The 22,569-nt window shown below is 40.9% G+C and overlaps 1 protein-coding gene across 2 annotated transcripts in view; it reads right to left on the minus strand.

The window, feature by feature from the left end:
* TLL2 (tolloid like 2) overlaps positions 1-22,569 on the minus strand; it is a 171,630-nt gene that overhangs the window by 116,598 nt on the left and 32,463 nt on the right. For both annotated transcript variants that reach the window (XM_069067104.1, XM_069067103.1), the window contains exon 2: positions 10,378-10,488. In XM_069067104.1, coding sequence (XP_068923205.1) covers positions 10,378-10,488 — 111 coding nt within the window. The remainder of the gene's footprint in view (positions 1-10,377; positions 10,489-22,569) is intronic.

Here is a 22,569-nt window from a genome sequence, read left to right on the forward strand (position 1 = left end):
TATGTGATGTACATGTCATCTCCCCATTAGCTTCTTGAAGGCAGGGGTCCTTTTGATTTTGTCCCTATATCCCCAGGGCTTAGGAAAATGTCTTACACATTAGAGATGCTTAATAAATGTTACAAGGACTGGAGAATGGGGAATAGGAACTGGATCTGTTACTTCACTAATGTAGGGAACTCCCAGGTGAAGAAAATCCCTCTAACAATGAAGGTTGGCACCTTTTGTGCTGGAGAAGCAGAATATGGAGAAGAGATAGGAACTAACTAGATATATGGCATAGGACCATAGATCAAAGATAGAAAGAACCTCAGAGATATCTAGTCCAACCCACTCATTTTACAGATGAGGAAACTGGTACTCCGCAGAGTTATGACTTGACCAAGATCATACACATAGTAAGGTATCAGCAGCAGGATTTGAACTCAGGACCTCCGACCCCAGAGCTATAACTCTTTCCGCTGTCCCATAAAGTCTTGCATATAACAAGAAGAAAATGTAGCAGCGTAAAGTTTTGAACAGTTACACGTTTACGAGTTGTCTCATCTGATTCTCACAAAACCCTCCCTGGAAAGTAGGCACTGAAAGTATCCCTACACTCATTTTTACAGAGAAGGAAACTGAGGCTCATTGGAGTTAAGTGATTCGCTCAAAGCTTTAAATCAAGTAAGTGTCAGAGTTGGGATTTGAACCCAGAGAGACCTTACTGCTTTCAAGCCCAGCCTTCTATCCACCGTACCTGAGGAGATCAAAGTAACTACTCCATGAATCTGTGATGTCATTGTTCCTAGATCAGAAAGCACAAGGAAGGCAAAACTCTTCAAAAGAATTCGGTATCTCTTTGTTCAGGTGTTTCTTTCCACCTAAAATGCAGTCCCACTATACTTCTTGCTATTAAAACCATGCTCACCCTTCAAGGGCCAGCTCAGGTTCCAACTTCTCTGTGAATCCTTCCTTGACCCTAGGGGATTCCCTCCCTCACTCTTCCATCACCAGAAATCTTCTCTCCCTCTTCAGAACTGATAGCACTTTGTTCTCATCTCACACGAAGACCTTGTATAATACTGTATATGTGGAAATGTCTTATCTCCTATACTAGACTGTAAATTCCTTGAGGACAAAGTTTAAACCTTACTCATAGTCTAAACCTTGCTCTGATTTTCATGGTTTTCCACTGCCTGAAAAATAGAGTCTAATCTTCACCTGACATTGAGCCTGCAGGGAGAATTCTGGGGAGTGCAATGGGGAATGGTCAGCCTCAGGTACCAAAGGCACTTACTTAGCCTTTCTCCTCTTGGCTGAGCCTCCTTCAGCCCTGGACACCCCTAAGGGCTCCACGTCCCTAGGAAGCCTTCCTAGACATTGTGGCCCACACTGATTGCTTCTGCTAAATACATCTATAGCACACCCCACACTTTTCTGCCATAATTATGCTTTTGTCAACACCTTTCCAATCTATTCCTGAAATGCCCTCTCCTTCACCTCCACCTGTCAAAACCCTACCTGTCAATGAAGTACCATCTCCATCCTTAACATCCCACCAAACCAATGCTTTTATTGTTCATCCGAAGATATTTTGATACCTTCAGGCAATCCCAGTAGGGAGTAGGCATCCTGGGTCTACCCTGCTATGGTCCTACAAACCTACTACTTGATTCTATTCCTCCAAAATATAAGAAAGCAAGAGAAGAGTGAAAAGATAAAATACTCTGGAAAATTAACTTAGGTCCATCTAAAGTACAACAGAAGCAGTGAGATGCCCCATAGACTTGGGGTTCAGATGCCTGCTCTGAAAGGGAAACCTCCAGAGATATTCCCATGGCATAGAGTTCCTATCTCTTCTCCATATTCTGCTTCAGGAACTGATTCCTAAACTCCATGAATTTTCACTTTCAGTTTGTTTCATATGCCTCTGTATTCTATATTTTATTAAAAGTTATTTGTACATATGTCTTATTTCCTCCTACTAGATTATAAATTCCTGGAAGACCAGGTCTATTCATTATTTATCTTTGCATTCCAGTGAGTAAATGGTGAAAATAACATGCCATGTGAACATTTGATACTTAAGTCTCAGATAAACAATAATCTGGAAACCCTCCATAATCAGGTTTTTGGACTATGATCCTAGAAATAGCAAGTCATTATCTTTCAAAGAAAGCCATCAATCAATAAGAAATAGCATTAGTGATTATTATGGTTCTGTAAAAATATATAAATGGAGAGAATACATAAAATATCTAGACTGAGAGAATATATTAAAATATCCTCTAGATTGAGAGAATACATAAAAATGTCATCTAGACATATGACCAAAAATAGCATCACAAAGTAACAACTGTCACTCAATTCTAAATAAGATATAATCATGCCCTGACTGCTCTACAAATTTCATTAATCAAACTGTTTCCAGTGATGCATTCCACATGTCTTTGCTCCACTGTGGGCCATTAGTCTGGGTATCAGTTAACAATACCTCATCTCCAATTTCAACCATGACATCGCCAGGATTCCACCCTCCCAAAGCCCCAACAATTAATATATGACAATATATATTAAAGCCTTCTTGAATCAGATGTTGGAATACTAGTTTATATTTAGATTTTTCTTTTTCTTTTTTTGGACAGCTCTATGTCAAAGGTGATGTGCCAGTTTTCCAAAGTAACCTTTGATTGTGGTTATCATCTTTCAATTTAAAGTCCCCAAGTCCAGCCAAAGTGCCTCTTCCAAACCAGGAGTTATGTGATAAACACAAATTTCAATGAGGCAGTGTTTTGGCCTTCACTAATCAGACTAGTGAACATCATGTCCAGAGGTCAGGACATTGTTCAGATGATGATAGTGACACAGTACATGAGGAAGTGTCTCAACCAGTACCCTGAACTGATTGTGTTTATCACCCAAGAGTCATGCACCATTTAAAGAAACACAATCTAATCTTGCACAGTGCAAGAACTAACATTCAGCAAAATGAATAGAAATATTCTGCCTCATTAAAAAAAAATTAGAAGCCAAATAAGGCAATAGTGACTGACTGCTTTTCCTTGATTGGCTGCATTAATCCTATTATGCAAGTCATGAAATTCAATTCACTTTCTTCTCCCCAAAGTGGTACTGAGTATCCATTTAGCCACAGTGATATGCTTTAGTTATGTGAGTTCTACTCAGTTTTAGACAAAAAAAACTAAAAATAGTACCTTACATGTAATGGACACCCCATAAATGCTCATTAAATTTGAACTAATTCATCATACCCTCCCTCCCTCTGCACACACAATGCCTAATGCAAGGCTTCACACATAACTAGATTTCCAATAATTAGCACCTGAATAAATGGATGTTATGGGTATGAGCACCTAAGCCCTTCTTTTTTCCCCTTTTCCCAAGATTAGCCCTCATACCTGGCTTGGGATCCAGAAGAATTACAAATGTATGATTATTAGGGCAAAATGGTCAGTAAGATCATACACTGCAAATGAGATTTTACACAAGTTCTCCAACACCCTCTCACCACCATTCATTCCTCTCTGTATCTTTCATTCTCTCTCCCTCCTTTTCTCCCTCCCTTTCTCTCTCTTTTCTATTGGGATTCTTTGTGCCTGTAACTTAAGTTTATTTCTGGCAGCTGCTCACATTCCTGAGAAACAATAGAAGCTACTTACCCCAACTGGATATAATCCATTTGGACACATTCTCACCACCCCCATCTCAAAGGAAGAGAAAAAGAGGTAAATGGAAGATAAGACAGACAGTGGTGGCCTATAATTCATTTTCTTCTGGGGACGGGCAATACATACAGAATGCCATCTTATCTTAGTCATTCCCAAGAGGACACAAGAACAGCTTTGTGATGTTTGTTAATGTTTGTTTCTGTCAATGGCAAAAATGACCAATCATTGAACCTTAAGAGCTCAACAAGCCAGGATATGAGCCTATTTGGGGGCTATGCCCAAGTAGAGCTGAAAGGATAAGGAGCAAGCATTTGCTATCCTGGGAAAATCACACATAAATAAATGCCCCTTCCCTGGGAGAATTTATGTACTCAGCTTTGGAACCCCATCCAAGAGTTGGAGTCATTCTGATGGGGAATGAGTGAGTAGAAACTCACCTATATCCAACCAACTCCATATAATGTTCTACATTCCATCCACTCAGGTATCATACCCCCTGTACCTCCTGCCTCCCAACGTCCTCCAATTTTCTATCTCTTGATCTGGGGGCAGAAACCAAATCAGTTGTACCATTACTTCAGGAAAGGGTATGATGATTGCTCAATGTCTTCTTTCACCTTGATTCTATTCCTCCATACAAAAAACTCCTTTCCCTGGTTACTACTCCTTCATAGGTGTTGTCTCTCTCTTGTAGTTGAATCCCTATGGCCTCTTATTGTGACTATTACATAATATATGGTTTAATAAAGGCTTTTATTGTTCATTCAAAGCCATTTTGATGCCCCCGGGCAGTCCCAGTAAAGATTAGGCATCCTGGGTCTATCCTGCTATGAAGCGACAAACCTACAAACACTTGAGTGGCCCCAAGATATAAGAAAGTAGAAGAAGAGTGAAAAGATAAAATACACAGACAAATTAACATAGGTTCATCTAAAGTACAACAGAGGCAGTGAGATGGCCTATAGGTTTGGGGTTCAGACGCCTGCTCTGAAAGGAAAGCCTCCCAAAATATTCCCATTGCCTTATTATGCATTTTCTACCTCTTCCAATTTCTCTCTTTTTATTAAGGGCCTCACCATAATCCCATCTATCCAAGTTCATAATCTCAGACTCATAACAGATGCCTCATTCTCCTCCAGCATCATCCTTTCCACTTAGACATGTTTCTGCTGTTTCCACATTCAAATGTTAGATACTTATAAGTAGGAATTGTCTTATTCTTGGTCCGTTTGTCCAAAGCACCTAGCACAGTGCCTGGTATAAGAGGCATTTAATAAATGTGTGTTAATTGATTGATAGATTTCCTCATGTGTGTTTATTTTCTTTCTTTCTTTTTTTGCTTTTTTGAGGGCAATTGGGGTTGTGACTTGCCCAAGGTCACATAGCTAGTAAGTATTAAGTGTCTGAGGCTGGATTTGAACTCAGGTCCTCCTGACTCCAGGGCCAGTGCTCTATTCACTGCGCCACCTAGCCACCCCTGTTTATTTTCTTAATATAAAATGCTACTCCATCCCTTCCTCATCCCTCCTTTTTTTACCCATCCTGTTCCTTTTCAATATGGTCTACCCTTCTGGAACCACATTATAGCCCCAAGTCCTATTCTACCAAGCCTTATGTTAGGGTCTCTGGTTCTAGTGATGAATTGTTCACTACCCTACCTAGAGCAGCTCATGTTTATTTGGCGGCAGCTCTAACCCTGAGGGAATCCTTTCTATTGAATAGAAATATGTTTTCCTTTAACTTCCACCATTAGGTCTACTTTTGCCCTTTGAGACCAAATCTCACATTCTTGATTATTAGAGAGCTGGGTGATTGAAGAAAGCTCAGTGTCTCCCCTCCTTGAGGGATAGAAGAGCACAATCTCTTGCTCTGTCCCTCTTCTTTAGAGAAAAGAAGGCTGAGCTTGCAATCATGGGCTTTCAAATTCGAAGGACATAAGCATTTGTGTACCCTGCCTCATGTTCTTTTTTTTTTTTTTTGCTTTTTTGGAGGGCAATTGGGGTTAAGTGACTTGCCCAAAGTCACACAGCTAGTAAGTGTGTCAAGTGTCTGAGGCCAGTTTTGAACTCAGGTCCTCCTGACTCCAGGGCTGGTGCTCTATTAACTGTACCACCTAGCCACCCCTCTCATGTTCTTTTAAATATTTGAATGTAGTCATCATGGTGAGGATAGAGAATGGGGTACAGGGGCTTAAAGCAGAAAGAAAGATGGAATGATCAATGACTATAATCAGATAAAAGAATTTCAGAGTTCATAAACATAGGAACACTTTTAGGAGATGGCAGGGTCAAGGGTATGACCATTTCTATATTTAGCTAAAATGGAATGGAAAAGTAGGTCACAAAAAATGAGTAGGTTGAGTAAGAAGAAAGTTGGTACTTTAGGGAGTATTAATATGCATGTTAGGATGCATAGAAGGAATTCAAGGTTGGATTAAAATGCCTCTGAGGGCTCTTCCAACTACTCACCGAATTCCAGTGGCTCCCTATGGCTCCAGGATAAAATATAAAATCTTTTAGTTGAGTGATCCTAGACTTTATCCTGTTAAGTACTCTACAATCCCCTGACCTTCCTGAGGTTCCTCTCACATAACACTCTATTCTGTGCTTTTGTCATTGGCCTGTCCCCCATGCCTTAAGATGTTCTCCTTTCTCAGCTTCAGCTCCCAACTTCCTCCAACACTCAGCTCAAATTTCATCTTCTGCAAGGAGCGTTTTCTAGGCGTCTTTCCTCGCCCCAGTGTCTGCCTCCGAGATTTACTTCTCATTCACGTTACTTATATCTCGTATGCACAATATTGTTTGCATGGTATCTCTCCCGTATGTTTTACCTTTCTTCATTTCCCAGCACTCAGCACGCTGTCTGGCACATAGTAAGGACTCAAGAAATGCTGGCTGACTGATAGTAATTTTATCTCTTCCTACACCCTTGCTGAAGCCTTCTCTCCAGGCTAAACAATCTTTCAACCAATTCTTGCCTGCCGTGGCTTAGAGTTCCCTCACCATCCTGGATACGCTTTTCTGGACTTGTTCCAGTTATCAATAAATGTTCCTCCTAAAATTGAAAAAGTTCAAGACCTGATGGTCCAAATGGTCAATATGCCATCCAGACTCGGGCATCTTTCTTCTTCCTGTGAGCTGCCCGCGGCCATTTCCACTGCTTCTGTCCACTCTTCTATTTCATTTTATACTCAACTACAAGGTAGAGTTCAATCTTTTATTAGCCCCTCTGTATCACTTAATCTGAATTCTAAATGCCCTTAAGTGGCAGCTCTTAAATTCTTCTGGCATAAATCATCTCTCCTACCATCTGTGTTCAATACACGGAAGTTTATTCTCAGATCTACTCTGCCATCTGGCTCCAAGCCTTGGCATCTGCTTTTTACCGGTTCTGAACTGCATCGTAAAAGGGAACCTTATAATTTTCAGAAGAAACTTCCTGGGGCTGAGAGTTGAGGGTCAGGACTTGAGAGACCATCCTTAACTAGTTTCCTAAAATATACTCAATTACAAAGGAGTTTATCAGGTAGCTTGCAAGGCTGAGATCCTGAAGGACCATAGTATTTATAGAAAACAGAATGTGTCTCATTGCAGAAATTTCTATTTATTGATAGGGAACCAAAGAGCCCGGGAGGTACAGCCATAGAAACAACAGAGACAGGAAAAAAGAATGGATTTAAATTTTTAAAAAGTGTTCAAATATACAGAGAAACACTGAAAAGAACATTGGAGTAAGAAACTTAAAAATTGCTTAAAACTTGCTGCTTAAGTAAACAGTAAAAAAAAAAAAAAAACAGCTGGCACACAAGGCTTTAGTTGCCCAAGGTTTCAAAGGTTAGAACGTGGCAAGGATAAGAATCACTAAATGTTCAAGTTGTAAGGAAGCTTGGAGGCCCACAGCTCTAAGAGGGCTCCAGTTCTGAAAGGGATGAGGTTTCTTTGGTACCTATCTATATTATCAGCAATCTGCGGACTGAGCACTATGTTCTCTAAGGACCTCAGTGGAGTGAGGCGGGGAAGAGAGGAGCCAGCATGTTGCAATGGTGGTGATCTGTCTATGAAGAATAGTTCATACTGGGTCAGACTGATCCAGAGTACCCCCTGATCATTGTCTTCTAGGCTTAGTCCCTGTTTTGGAGTCAGAACAACACAAGTACAGGGATCAGGTGACCTTGACTAGATGCTATTTCCAGTCCCCATTTCCTATAGTTTCAGACTCAAGGTCTCCTGAGCTTACCACTGGCTCACCCACCTAGGTGGCTTCCATGATAGCCCAGGAAGGCTATTCTGTGAGGACCCCTTCTCTAGTGCCTGCGGGCTTCTGACTGTCTTTGCATGGACCTGAATTGGCAACACGCACTTCCTATAGTCTTCCTTAGATTTTTTTTTATCATTTCTCAGTACAGAGATGCTATATTTTTTTCATCCTTGCTGGAGTATTTGTAAAAGAAAAGTTTGGCTCTTTGGATTCTATGCACTCTGACTCCCTGAGGAGCATTCCCCTCTCAATACCCTGCAACCAAATCTTACCCTAGGCAGAAAACATATAAAGAGTCCAATTAACCTAAGAAGTTCTCTGGCTTAGAATAGAAGCTTCTTCAGAAAAGGGACTGTTTCATTTCCATCTTTTGCATTGCTGATACTATGCCATGCTGGGCACTTAAAAAAAAAACCTGTGATTTTATTTGTATAGTGAACACCAAGTAAAGAAATTTCCTCTATCAATGCTTCAGTCACTAAGAGGCCTAATGGTAGGCACTTAATAATTACTAAATAATTGGTTTATTGAATGATTAGCATTAAGTGAGTCTTGCTGCTATTGGTCACATGTTGACCTTGATTCCCCAATACCTCACCTGCTGAGCGTCCTGACCTCCTGGTTTCATTTCTCAAGAGACAGGTTTTCTATCTTTGTGACCCAGTGCCTTTGAAATTGCATTTCCCCCTTGTGCTCTCAAGGGCTAGTTCCTGCTGATGTGGCACAGTTGTTGCAAAATATAGGTTTTAAGAGCTGACACATTAATCATTGCAATGGCAAAATCAATGCCTCATTAACAGCTCCACAATGAATCGTGGTGGGTTTGAAAGAGCTTATCATATTAATAGAACAAGCAAATTAAAATCTGGATTAATTATATTGAAGAAAGTGGAAACACGGGGGGCTATACAATGTGTGTTTTATGTCTGTGAGTCTGTGTAAAAGTTATCTATGGAAGTCACCCAGTGACTAAGTTGCCAAAGAAGAGGAAAAATCTGAATTTTTCACAAAATATCATCCGGGGGTGAGAACTGGACCAAGCATAAATCCATGCTCATTCTGAGATTGCAAACAGATGAATCTCTTAGATGATTTAAAAAAAAAAAAAAGACCACCAAAGAAAGTGAAAACAAAACTTTCCAGTAGAAAACACTGGTTCCTCAAGACTTAGCAAACACTAATGAGAAAAACATTGGCTTAGCTCAGAAAAACCCTTAAAAAATCTATTAGGACTTTTTATAGAAAAGAATCCAACAAAATTGGTTCTTTTAAAGATTCCCCCACAATTACAATAGAATCTATTGGCCTCTCTGAATGAAGTTTGTTTATAAGGTCACAAGGGTTTTTTCCCCTCACCTGTCCCTTATGAACCTTCTCTTCTGGACTCTTATGTACCATGCTCAATATATGAATGAAAGAAAGGACATATATGTGTGTATGAGTGTCTATGTCTGCATGTGAGCATCTCTGGGCATCGTAGTGTATGCTATGAAAGCTTCTTAATTAATAGACCCTTGCTATTGACTTGGAATTCCAGGTTCAGTGGTAATCTGCCTTAATCCAGTCCCCTCTTCCAGGCTTGTGTATTTATTAGTGTTATCTAATTTTTACAGAAATCACAGATTCATATAATGGCATCACTTTATGAATGTAGTAAAAGTAATATATTGGCATTACTTGAGAAGCATCATTGCCTGATGACTATACTCTGAAATACCTCCCACAAAGATATAGATAAATAGATAGGTAGATATAGATAGATATGAAGTATAAGGGGAAGTATAGGATATCCATCCATACATACATCCATATGTATATATACATCTATATACATCTATACACACACACACATATAAAATCATGGCCACTAGCACAGGGCAAATAAGGCTTAGCTCATACATACAGAAGTGTGAGTCCTCCCCAGAAGAGGAGGGACTTCCACGTTCTAACCCCTATGACTTATGGTCTCCCATAGGATCTGGTGTATAAGTTACCCCCTTCTAGCATAATTGTGGTTTATCATGTGATTGAGCTCTGAACCTGATCCCAAAATGGAATTTGCTCCAAGTACAGTTTCAGCCAATTTGCATGTTCCAGGATAATCAAACCACCACCTCCTTGACCACCATTTCCTTCAGATATTGATGGAGTCAGCTCAAGACTCTGAACCCAAGAGCCTTGGGAATAGCAGTGCTACCAGCCTAGTGCCAACAGTCATCATCCTGGAAAGCAACCTTTATGGAGATGAGGCCTCATATATGGCAGATGCTTAATAAATGATTGTTAAATTGAATGGTTGATAGGTCGCATTTCTGAAGTTGGGTGGGCAGCAAAACCAAGTAAGACCAACAAATTTCCAAGCTCATCTTAAGCCACTGAGGCTTCTGTTCCCCTCTAACCTGACCTGGTCAAACTAAGACTATTGTAGCAAGATGTTTTGGGGTCTTACCCGTGTTGTGTCTGGTTCTCTCTATCGAAGGTCTAGAAGAATTGATAGCTTTATCAACATGAAATAACTTCAAGTCTTCTTCATCTAGTGCAATGTCTCCCCAAAAGACAGCTAGAAGGAAAAATTATAAACCAATTAGCTTTACCCCCACCTCTGACAAAACACCAAAACAAACTAAGAAAGAAAGTCTAGTGTTCCTAATAACAGCATCATTAATGGCACTCTCCCTTCATGGATGGGACGCTGGCCTTGGAGTCAGAAAGACCTGGTCTCGCCTGGCCCTTTACTGCCTTTCCAGTCTTCTTTTACTGCATCCCCATCCATATATTCGACCATCTAGCTGCAGCTAACCAGGACTGTTCATCCACACATGACCCTCCTTCTCCCACCTTCATGCCTTTTTGCCTGGAATGATCTACCTTCTCTCTTTTGCCTCTCCATTTCTCAGGGTTCCTTCAGGACACAATTCAAATCTCACCTTCTAAAGGAGACCTTTTCTGATTCTCCAACATCCTCCAATGGCTCGTGAATTTTCATTTAAGACTACGTTGCATTGACTCTGGAGATATTTTTTTTAATGTTCCCATGTTGTCTTCCTCATTGGAATGTGAACTCCTGGGGGTGTGGAGGGGGAAGGGCAGGGATTGGTTTTTGTCTTTTTTTTTTTTTATCCCCAGCATTTAGCATAGTACCTAACACAGACTCAGGGCTTAACAAATGTTTATTGACTCATGTACAGCTATAACCCCTAGGCCATTAAAGAGCTCTCTGGACATGCAGATAGAGAACTTAATTTCAATTTCAATATGATTGGTTTTCTTTGTAATCCTACATATATTATTTTAAGAATTCAAAGACATTATTTTGAAAAGGCATCCCACAGGCTTAACCAGACTGCCAAAGAGGACCATAACAAAAAAAGGGGGGAGGCGCTAAGAACTCCTCTCCTAAAGTCAATAAGGAACCGCTGACATTTTTGTTTATAAAAAGGGGAGTAACATGGTCAGATCAGTGCTTTAGGAATACCAGTTTGACAGCTGTGTTTAGAGCAGAGACATTCAACTCAAATAGAAATGGAAATTGGCCTTTATCAACTTAAAAGACCACAAATGAACATCTATGTTGTATTCCATTTTTATTTGTTTTATTAAACATTTCCCAATTAGTTTTTAATCTGGTTCTGGCTTCCCACAGAGTAGTCAGAGGGCTCAATACCTTTAGTGTAGATGATAAAGTGGAAAGTGGAAAGACTGGACAGAATTCAATTCCGAGACCATTGAAGTCATCTAGGCAAGAGGGGATGAGGGCCTGAACTAAGGAAGGGAGAGAGAGAGTCAGGGGAAGGACAAACAAAGGCAAGAGATGTTGTGGAGTTAAAATCAACACGTCTTGGCAAGTGATTGGCTGGGACGGGGGAAGTAAGGATGACTTTCAGGTTGTGAACCTGCTGACTGAAAAATGGTGCTGTCTTCAATAGAAGAAAGGAAGTTAACAAGTAAGGTGAGTGTGGAAAAAATAAAATAAAATGAATTCTGTTTTTTTATGCAGTTTAATCTGCTTGTGGGACAAATGAAGATGTTCAGCAATAGACTGGTGCTATGGGACTAAAACTCAGAAGAGATGAGGGCAGGATATATAGATCTAAAAAGTCATCTGCAATGGGGGCTGATGAAACCACTGAGAGAGAGAATGGGAAGAGGAGAAAAATGGTCCAGGTCAGAGTTAAAGAAAATAGGCCCATACAGCAGGCAGGACATGGATAGTGATACAACAAAGAAGACTAAGAAGAAGTAATCAGAGACATAGGAGGAAATCCAGAAGAAAGCAGGGTCCTTTGGACAAAAACCATTGGTAGAAACTCCCTATCCCCACCTCCTCCTTTGTGGTGTCTCTGAGCACTGAACTGTATTTGTTTTTTTTTTTTTGTACAGGGTATTTTCCCCAGTAGAGTGCAAGCTCCTTGAAGGAAGGAACATTTTGTGTTTGTTTTAGGATTCTTTGCATAGTTGCTTAATTAATGTTTGCTGAAGTGACGAACAGAATATCATTATGAACATTGGACCTTCAAATCCTTGTATTAATATATTGGCTATCACAGTACCTTTCCTCCAGGATCCCAAAGTCAATTCAAGTCAACAAACATTTACAAAGTACTAGGGATGGGGAAACAAAAAGACAAACAAAAAAATCTCTAGCCACAAAAAAAAGTATGCCTTCTACTGGGGGATGCTGATAGACAGCTTGTATAATTTTGTTAATGAATAAACTAAGGATATAAGAGTTAGAGTTAGGAAACTCAAAACTAGAAAGGAAGGAACCACCTAGTCCAAATACCTTTATTTTACAGATGGGGAAACTGAGGCCTCAAGAGATAATTTGATTATGCTAATCACCAAAGCTAGTAAGCAGCAGAGCTGGGCTATCTAACCTCAAACCCAAACTCTTTACAGAGCCACATTATAAAACTAATACAAAAACCTATTGAGGGTTACATGTTTCTTATTTGGAAACTTTAAACACCAGTTTAGGGGGGCCTTGATTTGTCACCTTAGCGATCACAGATGCTGAGGTCATCCTGTAGCAAAGCCATAACTAGGGTGGGGTAACAGAAGCTCTGTCCCAGGGTTCCAAAATTTAGAGGGTGCTGACAGTACTTGTACTCCTTTGGCAAGTAGACATTAGTGAGCTTATTGTCAAAAACAACTAATTAAAATGGGAATCAAAAAGATGACTTGAATTCTAATATAACTGCCACTGGACAAGTCATTAAGACAGAAACTTCAGAATTACTCTCAATCACAAGTACTCTCGAACACAAGGTCTCTTGCCAGACATGCCTGCTACTTTTAGCCAAAAAATGAAAAACAAAGTTTTCTCTTTAAACTGTGATTTTGGGACCACATCACAGCCTCACACATAGCCAAAGTGAACCATCTATATCTCCACCATTCAGAACCCCAGAAAGCTTCATTGTGAGAAATTTAGAATAAACCATATAGAGATAAGAAAGTTAGTAAGCTTTCAAATCAGCTAGTAAGTCAACAAATATTTCTAAGGCACACAGTCAGACCCTATATACCAGGTATAGGAAATACAAATATAAAACAAGTGTCAGTTCTTGGTCTATAATCCTGTGATTCTAAGACTATTCTTTCTTAGAAAGGAAAAAAAAATCAACCAGAAGCAAATGCTTTTCATGGGCATGTCATCTTTTTTTGTTGTCTTGTAACTTTCTGTAAGTCTGTCTTCCTGTCTTAGCCTCAGTTTCCTCATCTGTGAAAGAGGCCTGATTAATAATACGGCAATGGAATGAGAAATTTGGAAGTGTTTTGTAAACTGCAAAGGGCTATATAAATGTCATCTATTATTTCTCTCCCACATCTACCCCCTGGAGAATGTCATTCAGTAATGGGAAGGAACCAGAGGCTCTGCAAGAACGACAGGCCAACCTCACCACATCCTAACATGCCATGCATGAGTCACCCAATCAGAGATGCTGCTGCTAACACTCCTGGACCCTCTCCAAGCCCCCATTCTAATCTCAGGAACCAACTGAGCTTTTCGGCCCTCTTCTCAATGGAATACTTACACACACCAGGCATGAAAATATAATCCACCACAGGCCTCTCAGATAGCTTCTCCATCCAAGAGGCCATTGTCACCATAACTAAACAAGGACTATTAATTAGCTATGAATACTGCATAAGACCTTCCCAAGGCCACTCCCAAAATTACATGCATTACTCACAGAGAAAGGGTCAAATGCCAGAAAAATGGCCCAGGGCCAGCTGGGCAGGCTGCCCTGCTGGGCTAAGAGGTGGCTTCACTTCAAAATATGAGGTTGGAGTTTAATGCCCTGAGCAAAATGCAGATTAGGTCTCACAAGATTCTCTTAAGATCAGAGGATTCTTGATTGAGTGCTGGAAAGCACTCCAGAAGTCATCTCGGACAAACCTCTCATTTTACAAATAGGGAAACTGAGGCCCAGTGAGATCAAACAGCCTTTTCAAGGTCACCATAAATAATCAAACAATCCCTAAACATTTTTTTTAAAAATGTTTATTCATTTTAAACAAATGCAAAATGCGGGGGGAGGACATTTCAATGTACACAGCAGCACATAACAGTTTTAATACAAAACAATAAATTTCCATTAAAAAAACAACTATGTAATAAATACCACACATTGTTTTCAAAGCTAACCAGCTTTCTGTGCTTCCTTCTAAATTTTCTTTTGTTCTCTGCTGTGCACTTTATATTTTTTCTCCCTCCCTCCCCATCTAACCCTAGAGGTTACAATTAAACACAAATAAACATATATTACATATATACATACATACGAACATATGCACACACACACACACACACACACACACACACATATATATATATATATATATATGTGAGACCATACCATATTAAGCACCTACCATGTTCCAGGTACTGAGGTAAGTAAGTGTACACAGGTAGTAACAGAGCAGGGATTCAATCCCAGGTCCAGGTTTGACTTCAGAGGACACTTCTCCACTTCCAATCCATTAACAAAATATGGTATTCACTGGTCTTTTTCTATGGGCAGAGGACCATGCTTGGCACTGCAGAGAATGCTTAAAGAATAGGACAGGTTCTTGTATTCTGTGGGTCCCACAATCTTCGTGTGGTACTTCCCATGTGCAGACACCACAGCTCTAGCTTGGGATGTTTGCACCCAGAACACCTGGAAAGGTGTCTTCAGTCCAGTGGAGGGGAGCTGGTAATTATCACCCAGAGGCACCAGCCCTTCATAAGGGCTGGCCTCTGGTCTATTGATTCAGGTAGAACAGCCGGAGTAATGGGGGTGGGAAAAGAAGGGAGCTCCCTCAGTTCTTCTCTAATACACTCTTGTCCCAGGCATAGGGTCCCCAGGAAAGGTAATCTAATAGCCTCCTCCAGGGGGAGACAGAGACCCCAGCATAAAACTGCTAAGGGAGTCACACCCAGAGAGAGGAAGCAAACCAGCTGCTATCTGTCTAATGTGACTCATTTCTGGACCGCTACTTGGTTCTTCACACCTGGCATTCAGAATGATGAATACTGGGGGGATCAGAGAGGTGCTTTATGGAAAGGTATTGGAAAAGGGCTTTAAAGCCAACTCTCCACACTCCCAAATTTGCAAGGCATCATGATGAAATGTTAGAGGCAGAAGAGACTTTAGGGACTCCTGCCTCCAGATTCTCTCCACTTACAGTCAGGTCCTCATTTCCTCACACCTGAACTATCACAGGAGTCTGCTGGTCCTGCCTCAAAATCTCTCTCCACTGGAGACTTTCCTTCACTCAGCTATCAAAGGGAGCTTCCTAAAACAAAGGTCTGACCACGTCATCCTCCTACTCAATAAATCCCAGTGGCTCCCTTTGACCTCCAGGATCCAATATAAAATCCTTTGTTTGCTTTCAAAGTCCTTCACAGCCCTTTTCAGTCACCTTACACTTTATTCCACCTCTACTCATGTGTATTTGTAAAAATGTTTTGTATATGTTTTTATCTATCTTGTCATGTACATTTGTCCCCTCCAACATAATGTAATTTACAGTCCTTAGGGGCAGGGACTGTTTCATTCTTTGTCTTTGTATTCTGAGCACCTAACACATACCCAGTATATAGTAAGTGCTTAATAAATGCTTATTGATTAACCAGCACATAAGAGACCCTTAATCAATCTTTATTGATTGGTTGACTGAGGTGACATTTAAGCTAGCCTTAAAGGGAGCTAAGGATTCCCTAAGAGTTGGAGACAAGGAAGGAGAGCATTTCAAGCAAGGGGGAACAGTTTGTTCAGAGGCATGAAATTTCGCATCTAAGGACAAGTAAGCCAGTTTGACTGGGATTAAGAGTGCATGAGGGGGAGTAGTTGGAAATCAGTCTAGAAAGTCTAGTTGGAGTTCAACTGTGAACTTTAGACACAACCAGAAGGGAGGTTGTTAAGTTGTTAAAAAAAATAGCTGGAGATGCATTATGGCCCTTTGGAATGCCAAGTAGATGAGTTTAGATTTCATCTGCCAAGCAAGCCAATGTATGTTTTTGAGCATGAATGAAACATGAAAACAAATTTAAAGAAAATATAATTGATGATAGGAAAACAGGAAGAAGTAACAGGTAGAAGGACCAACTGGGAGGAAATTACAGTTATACTGAAGACAAAGATCTAGACAAGGGCAGTGCCAGTAGGGATAAATAGATAAGGAGGGGCAGGTCTTAGAACTTTGCTAAGAGAAAATCTAATAAACTTGATGACGTGGTGTATGTGAGTGTGAGTCATTTTCCTTGGTCATGTTTTGCCCCTCTGCCCTACCTCTTTTGTCATACTTAATGAATTCAGTATATATGTTGTATAAAGAGATAAAAGTGGAAGGCTGAGTTCTAAGCCTTGAAGAAGTCCGAGAAGAGGGAAAGAAGTCAGTGAAGGAATAGAAAAGAAATTGTCTGAAAAGTAGGAATCAGACCATAAGATAGCAGCATCACAAAAAAATCCCCCAAAAACTGATATCAGGAAGAGGCTTTAGTTCATTGAGTTCACACACCCCCCATTTGACAGATGACAAAATGGAAGATCAAAAAGGCAGTGACTTGCTTTGACGTCACAAAGCTGTAAGGGCCTAAGCTGTAACCCCTAAATGGTATCTTCTGATTTCAAGCCACATAGTATCAGAGAGCCTAAGAGAACAGTGAATTTCAAGAAAGATGTGCATCAATGATATTAAATAGAACAGAGAAGCTGAAGATGAGGGCAGATAGGACAACATTGGATCTGGCCATGCAACAAATCTCAACTCTGGCAAAGTGATGGGAATGCTTGTTGTCTCCCCATTAAATCATGAGCAACCTGAAGGCAGAAACTGTCCTTTGCCTCCTTTTGTATGATCAGCACTTTGCACAGTGTGCTTTGCACATATTAGGCACGTAAATAAATGTTTGTTGACTGCAATGAATGCAAATCAGCAGGAAGAGAGATAGCAGGATGGACAGTGTGTCCAAAGTGCACCCTGGCCCATTTGCTGAGGATGGCAAATTTATATGGGGGGGGGGGGGGAAGAAACACTGTAAGGGTGGGGCTCTATAGTCAGTCAACCAAGCCACCCATCCTTATACATAAATGTGAAGTCTAAACTGACTCAGAGGATATGAATACCCTTTGTGCTGGTCCTGAAAAGGGAGCCTTAGTTTCCCCAAATGCAGACGATAAGAAACCAGTCATGAGTAGTAATAACAGTCACAGTAATATGCCTTGCAGCCTAGGTCAGACAATAAAAATTGGTAGCCTGCTATTGCTTTTTCCTGGACACATGTCCCCAGTTTTTTTTTTTTTTGTAATGTCTCAGAGAATTAAGGAGCTATATTCCTTTTTACCCTTTTGTTTCCAGGATTCTTTCATTTATAACACGGGAGAGGGGAGGAGCATGTGACACCAAATATATTCACATTCCAAGAAATGGAGCTGTAGCTGCCAAGGAAGAAATGCCAGCTGCCCTAGGAGCCTACGAGTCTTGGGTTTGAGCCTTACCTTGGGAACTATGTACAAGTCACTTAACTTTCCAGCCTCAATATGTGTGGGGCCTTTAGCACAAGGCTGCCACAAGCATAGAAGAGCTCAAAAGAGAAGGTAGAGTAGCATTTCTGGCATGTTTGTGGTTGCTAGTGTTCTTATAAGAACAGAGAGCTTGGCCTCAGGGCCAAGAAGGCCTGAGTTCAAGTCCTGCCCTGACACATACTTGCCTCTGGACAAATTACTCAGTAACTTAGGCAAAACTATATGAGACTATCAGTTGTGAGGAAGGTACCTATCTGAAATGGTCATGGTTTCCTATATTGCAGAAATCAAAAGTCTGATCCAAAAGCCATTATATCCTTAGCCTTCTTCAATAGGATGATGTGCCCACCTTGGACACTGGAGAGTCCTTTTTATGGGAAGAGATGCTGTAGTTCAGAGGCCAAATCAACAGTCCCCCCTAAAAGAAGGTCTAGGCAATACTGCTCTCCAGGGATGTCCTCCAAGGCTCTGTTCTCAACCTTCTTCTCTTTTCCCTACATTCCATTTCACTTGTTGATCTCATTAGCTCCCATAGATCCAATGATCATTTCTATGCTGATGATTCTCAAATCTACTTATCCAGCCCTAAACCCTCTCCTTACACTAGCCTTGAATCTCCAATAAATCTCTAACTGGATGTCCCATAAACATCTTTTTTGTTTGTTTGCTTGTTTTTGCTTTTTGGAGGGCGATTGGGGTTAAGTGACTTGCCCAAGGTCACACAGCTAGTTAAATGTTAAGTGTCTGAGGCCATATTTGAACTCAGGTCCTCCTGACTCTAGGGCTGGTCTATTCACTGCACCACCTAGCCTCCCCCATCCCATAAACATCTTAAACTCAAACTCATTATCTCTTCCCTAAGGTTCTCCCCTCTTTCTAGCTTTCTTATTACTGCTAATTGTATCACCACCTTCCCGGTCACCCAGGTTTACATCTGAGGTGTTGATTCTTCATTCTCTCTAACCCCCTTATTCAAGGTGTTGCAAAGTCCTGTTAATTCTACCTTCAGAATAGCTCTAATAAGCACCTCCTTCTCCCCTCTGACATTGAAGGCTATCATCATTTTGTGCTTCCTGCTTCTTCCATACTCCAGTCAATCTTCCGTTCAGCTGTCAAACTGATCTTTTTCTAAAGGTCTGATCATGTCACCCCACCCCCATTCAATCAAATCAGGTGGCTCCCTATGACTTCTAGAATCAAAATATTAAATCCTCTGGCAATTCAAAGCCTGTCATAACCTGGCCCCATCCTACATTTCTAATCTTCTTGTACCTCACTTCCCTTATATACTCTGCGATCCCTGATACTGACCTCCTTACTATTTCCTGAATAAAAGAGTCTATTTACCAACTCTAAAGGTTAGACGTATACAAGGTGTTTCTCCCTTGCCTTGAGGGCAGGAGATTATTTCCTTTTAGCCTTATAAGTGAAGTACTCCCATTATAGTAGATATTAATTAAATAACTGCTGAATTGAATTAAGTTGGAGAGTTAGCTTGGTATAGCAGGTAGATGGGCAGCTAGGTGGTGCAGTGGGCTTGGAATCAGGAAGACTTGCCTTCATGAGTTCAAATTTGACACTAGCTGGATGACCTACTGAGCAAATCACTTAACCCTGTTTGCCTCAGTTCCTCATCTGGAAAAAAAAAAAAAATGAGCTGCAGAAGGAAATGGCCAACCACTCCAGTATCTTTGCCAAGAAAACCCCAAATGGGGTCATGAAGAGTTAGACATGATTGAGACAACTGAAATAATGACAGTGGGTATTATTGTGGACTTGGAGTCAGAAAGACCAGGTTCAAACCCTGCCTCAGAGATGAATGAGTTGTTTGAATCTGAGCAAGTCACTTAATTTCTGTGTGCCTGAGTTTCTTCCCATGTGAAATAAGGGTACTGGGCTTGAGTGGCCTATAAAGCCCCTTCCAGTTCTAAATCTATCATCTTATGAACTGAACTGAGAGTGCTAAGGGCAGAACCTTGACTTAATCATGCTAGATCAATTCTGCCACAGAATTCTCCAGAAAAATCAAATACCTGTACCAGGGTTCCAAGAAGCCTATATAAAAGGAACCAAATAGTATACTACCCACCTCACAGCACTGTTATAAGGACCAAATGAGTCAACGTTTGTCAAGCACAATGTAAATGTTGAACCAATTATGGTGATTATCACTGTTTTTGTTGTTAGCATAGGTAGGGGCAGTCACAAAGAAGACATAGATCAGACTTGTTCTCCTTGACTCCAAAAGGCAAAAATAAATAACAGGTAGAAATTGCAAAGAAAGAAAAATTAGGCTTGAGATAAGGGAAATTGTCCTAATGACTAGAGCTATCTAGAGTGGAGTGGCTAGCTCTGGGAGGGTTCCCATCTCTGGGATGGGAGGAGCTGAGACCAGATGGCCCTTGGTCAGCTAGGCTATAGAAGGGCTCCTTGTACTGGTGGGAGCTGGACCAGACAGCCTCTGAGGGGGTCTCCCAACTGTGAGGTCTTGGTATTCTGTGTAAATTCAGCTCCACGGGGATAGAGAAAGGTAGTCATTGAAGGACGATTGAAAAAAGGATCTCTTGGGGCAGGAAGGGCCTCCTGCAGATACTGGAAACAAAACGATCGCACAAGTAACTAGAGCGTCCCAATTAAAGGAGAAAGCATGATATCTTTGTGGGCACACAGGACATATTAAATGGCAGACCTGAGGCCTGCCAGATCTCGTCAGCTCACCCTGACTAACCACACAGAAGCTCAAACAAGTCACTATGGTAACAGGAAAACATTCCTGCGGGTTTGTGGTTACTAAATGGGGTGGACATTAGCCACAGACATAAAGAAACTGGAAGGGTGAAAGATAAGATTCTCTTAGGAATCCTAAACACTGGGGGTTCAGCTTCCCTGATTCACTAAGACTTGCTTGGCCTTATGTCCCAGGTCTGGGATCTAACCTTTTTAAGCTCTTGCCAGTCCACCAGGCTCTGCGAGAGCCATAGCTCATTTTTATGGTTCTTTAGGGTTTGCAAAATGTTTGGTGTCCCAAAACTCTTATAGTCTGAAGCCATTCAAGTTAATAAAACTTTTAAAGGCCCTGAGGCTTTTGAGACACCCTGTATTTTCATTACCATGACTCTATGAGGTAGGTAGTACAAGTATTACTTTCCTTTCCATTCTACAGATAAGGAAACTGAGGCTTTGGTGACTTCATGGACTTGCCCATGGTCACAAAGCCAGTATCTGAAATGAGATCTGATCCCAAGTCTCCTGACTCCAAGTCCAGAACTCTATCCACTAGGCTATAATGCAGGGCATGTCAGAGACCCAGATAAAGTAAGCATCCATAGTAATAAGGACCAAGGAAATTAGAACAGAAACTCATGTTCCTCTGGTTACCTGAGGTCAGAGTAAAAAAGGACAGGAAAGTACAATGGAAAGAGTGATGCCAATGGAGTCCAGGGATCTTCCTTCAATCCTGGCTCTGGGACCTTGGACAAAACCACTCATTTCTCTGGACTTCAGTTTCTCCATCTGGAATTGGAGTAGACAACTTCTAATGACTATTAGACTACTGTCTAAATCTATACTTCTAAGACCTAGAAGAGGAGTGTCATAGAGGGAGGAAAGGAATAATAATGGCCTGGAGAAGAGTTGTCAAATTTATGCCTCACAGGGACCAGGTGCAGCCCAAACCAGATTCAACATAACTGGGAAATATCTAACAAAATATATAAAAACATGATAAAACACAGATAATGTTAATATGTGGTTTTCTAAGTCAAGACATGCCTGTAGGGACCCTTATACATGGTTTGGTGGATCTCCATTTCTATTTGAGGTTGACACCACCGGTCCAAGTGATTTCCTCTCCTGAAGAAGAAGACCCTCACTTCCCTGGCAAGTCAAGTAGTAACAGGAAAAAGCCAAAAGAAGCAGCAATTCCCTCTCATGGTGAGAGAACATAGGATCATCTATTCAGGGCCTGAAGTTACCTTAGATTTCCTTTCTAGTCCAACTCCCTTATTTTATAGATGAGAAAACTGAAATCAATAAAGGTTAAATAATACAGGCTGTAAGTAAATACGAGAGCCAGAATTTGGCAAGGGTAGGGGGTCAATTGAAGCAATCAGCTAACCCACTGCAGTTAAAGTACCTACTAAGCAGATAACCTATCATGTGAGAATACATCTAATGAACTAATCAGTCAAATGAAACTGAAATAAGTGCTGGTAGTGGGGGGAGGGGATAGGAAGTCTTCTCCTCCTCTTCTCTCCCCTTCCCCCAAACTATCATTTCTTAGAGATTCAGTTGGAGTCACTATCTTCTGACCTGCCAGTGAATGCTGAATATGAACTGGTTTGCTATTTTACACAAAGCTCCACATGGCCTGAATGACCGAATCTCCTCAATCCATCCCAACATACTTCCTGTGTAGCATCATTTCATTTTATCTAATTACAGAAAGAATTCTACTCATTTCCACCTTGACTAGGTGGGCTGTCTCCTCTGTATCCATTTTGTCAGGAATGCTATAGAAGGCAATCTCCATTCTGACATAGACTGGACAAGTTTTGTCTTGGGCAGTCACAAATATCCATTTTTGTACTGCAAGGGCCATAAATCATACTAGAAAAAGGGCACAA

Source organism: Petaurus breviceps, unplaced genomic scaffold (genome assembly GCF_028583685.1).
Source record: "Petaurus breviceps papuanus isolate PSGF00001 unplaced genomic scaffold, PetGlider_PUasm1.0 90740, whole genome shotgun sequence".
Classification (NCBI taxonomy): Eukaryota; Metazoa; Chordata; class Mammalia; order Diprotodontia; family Petauridae; genus Petaurus; species Petaurus breviceps.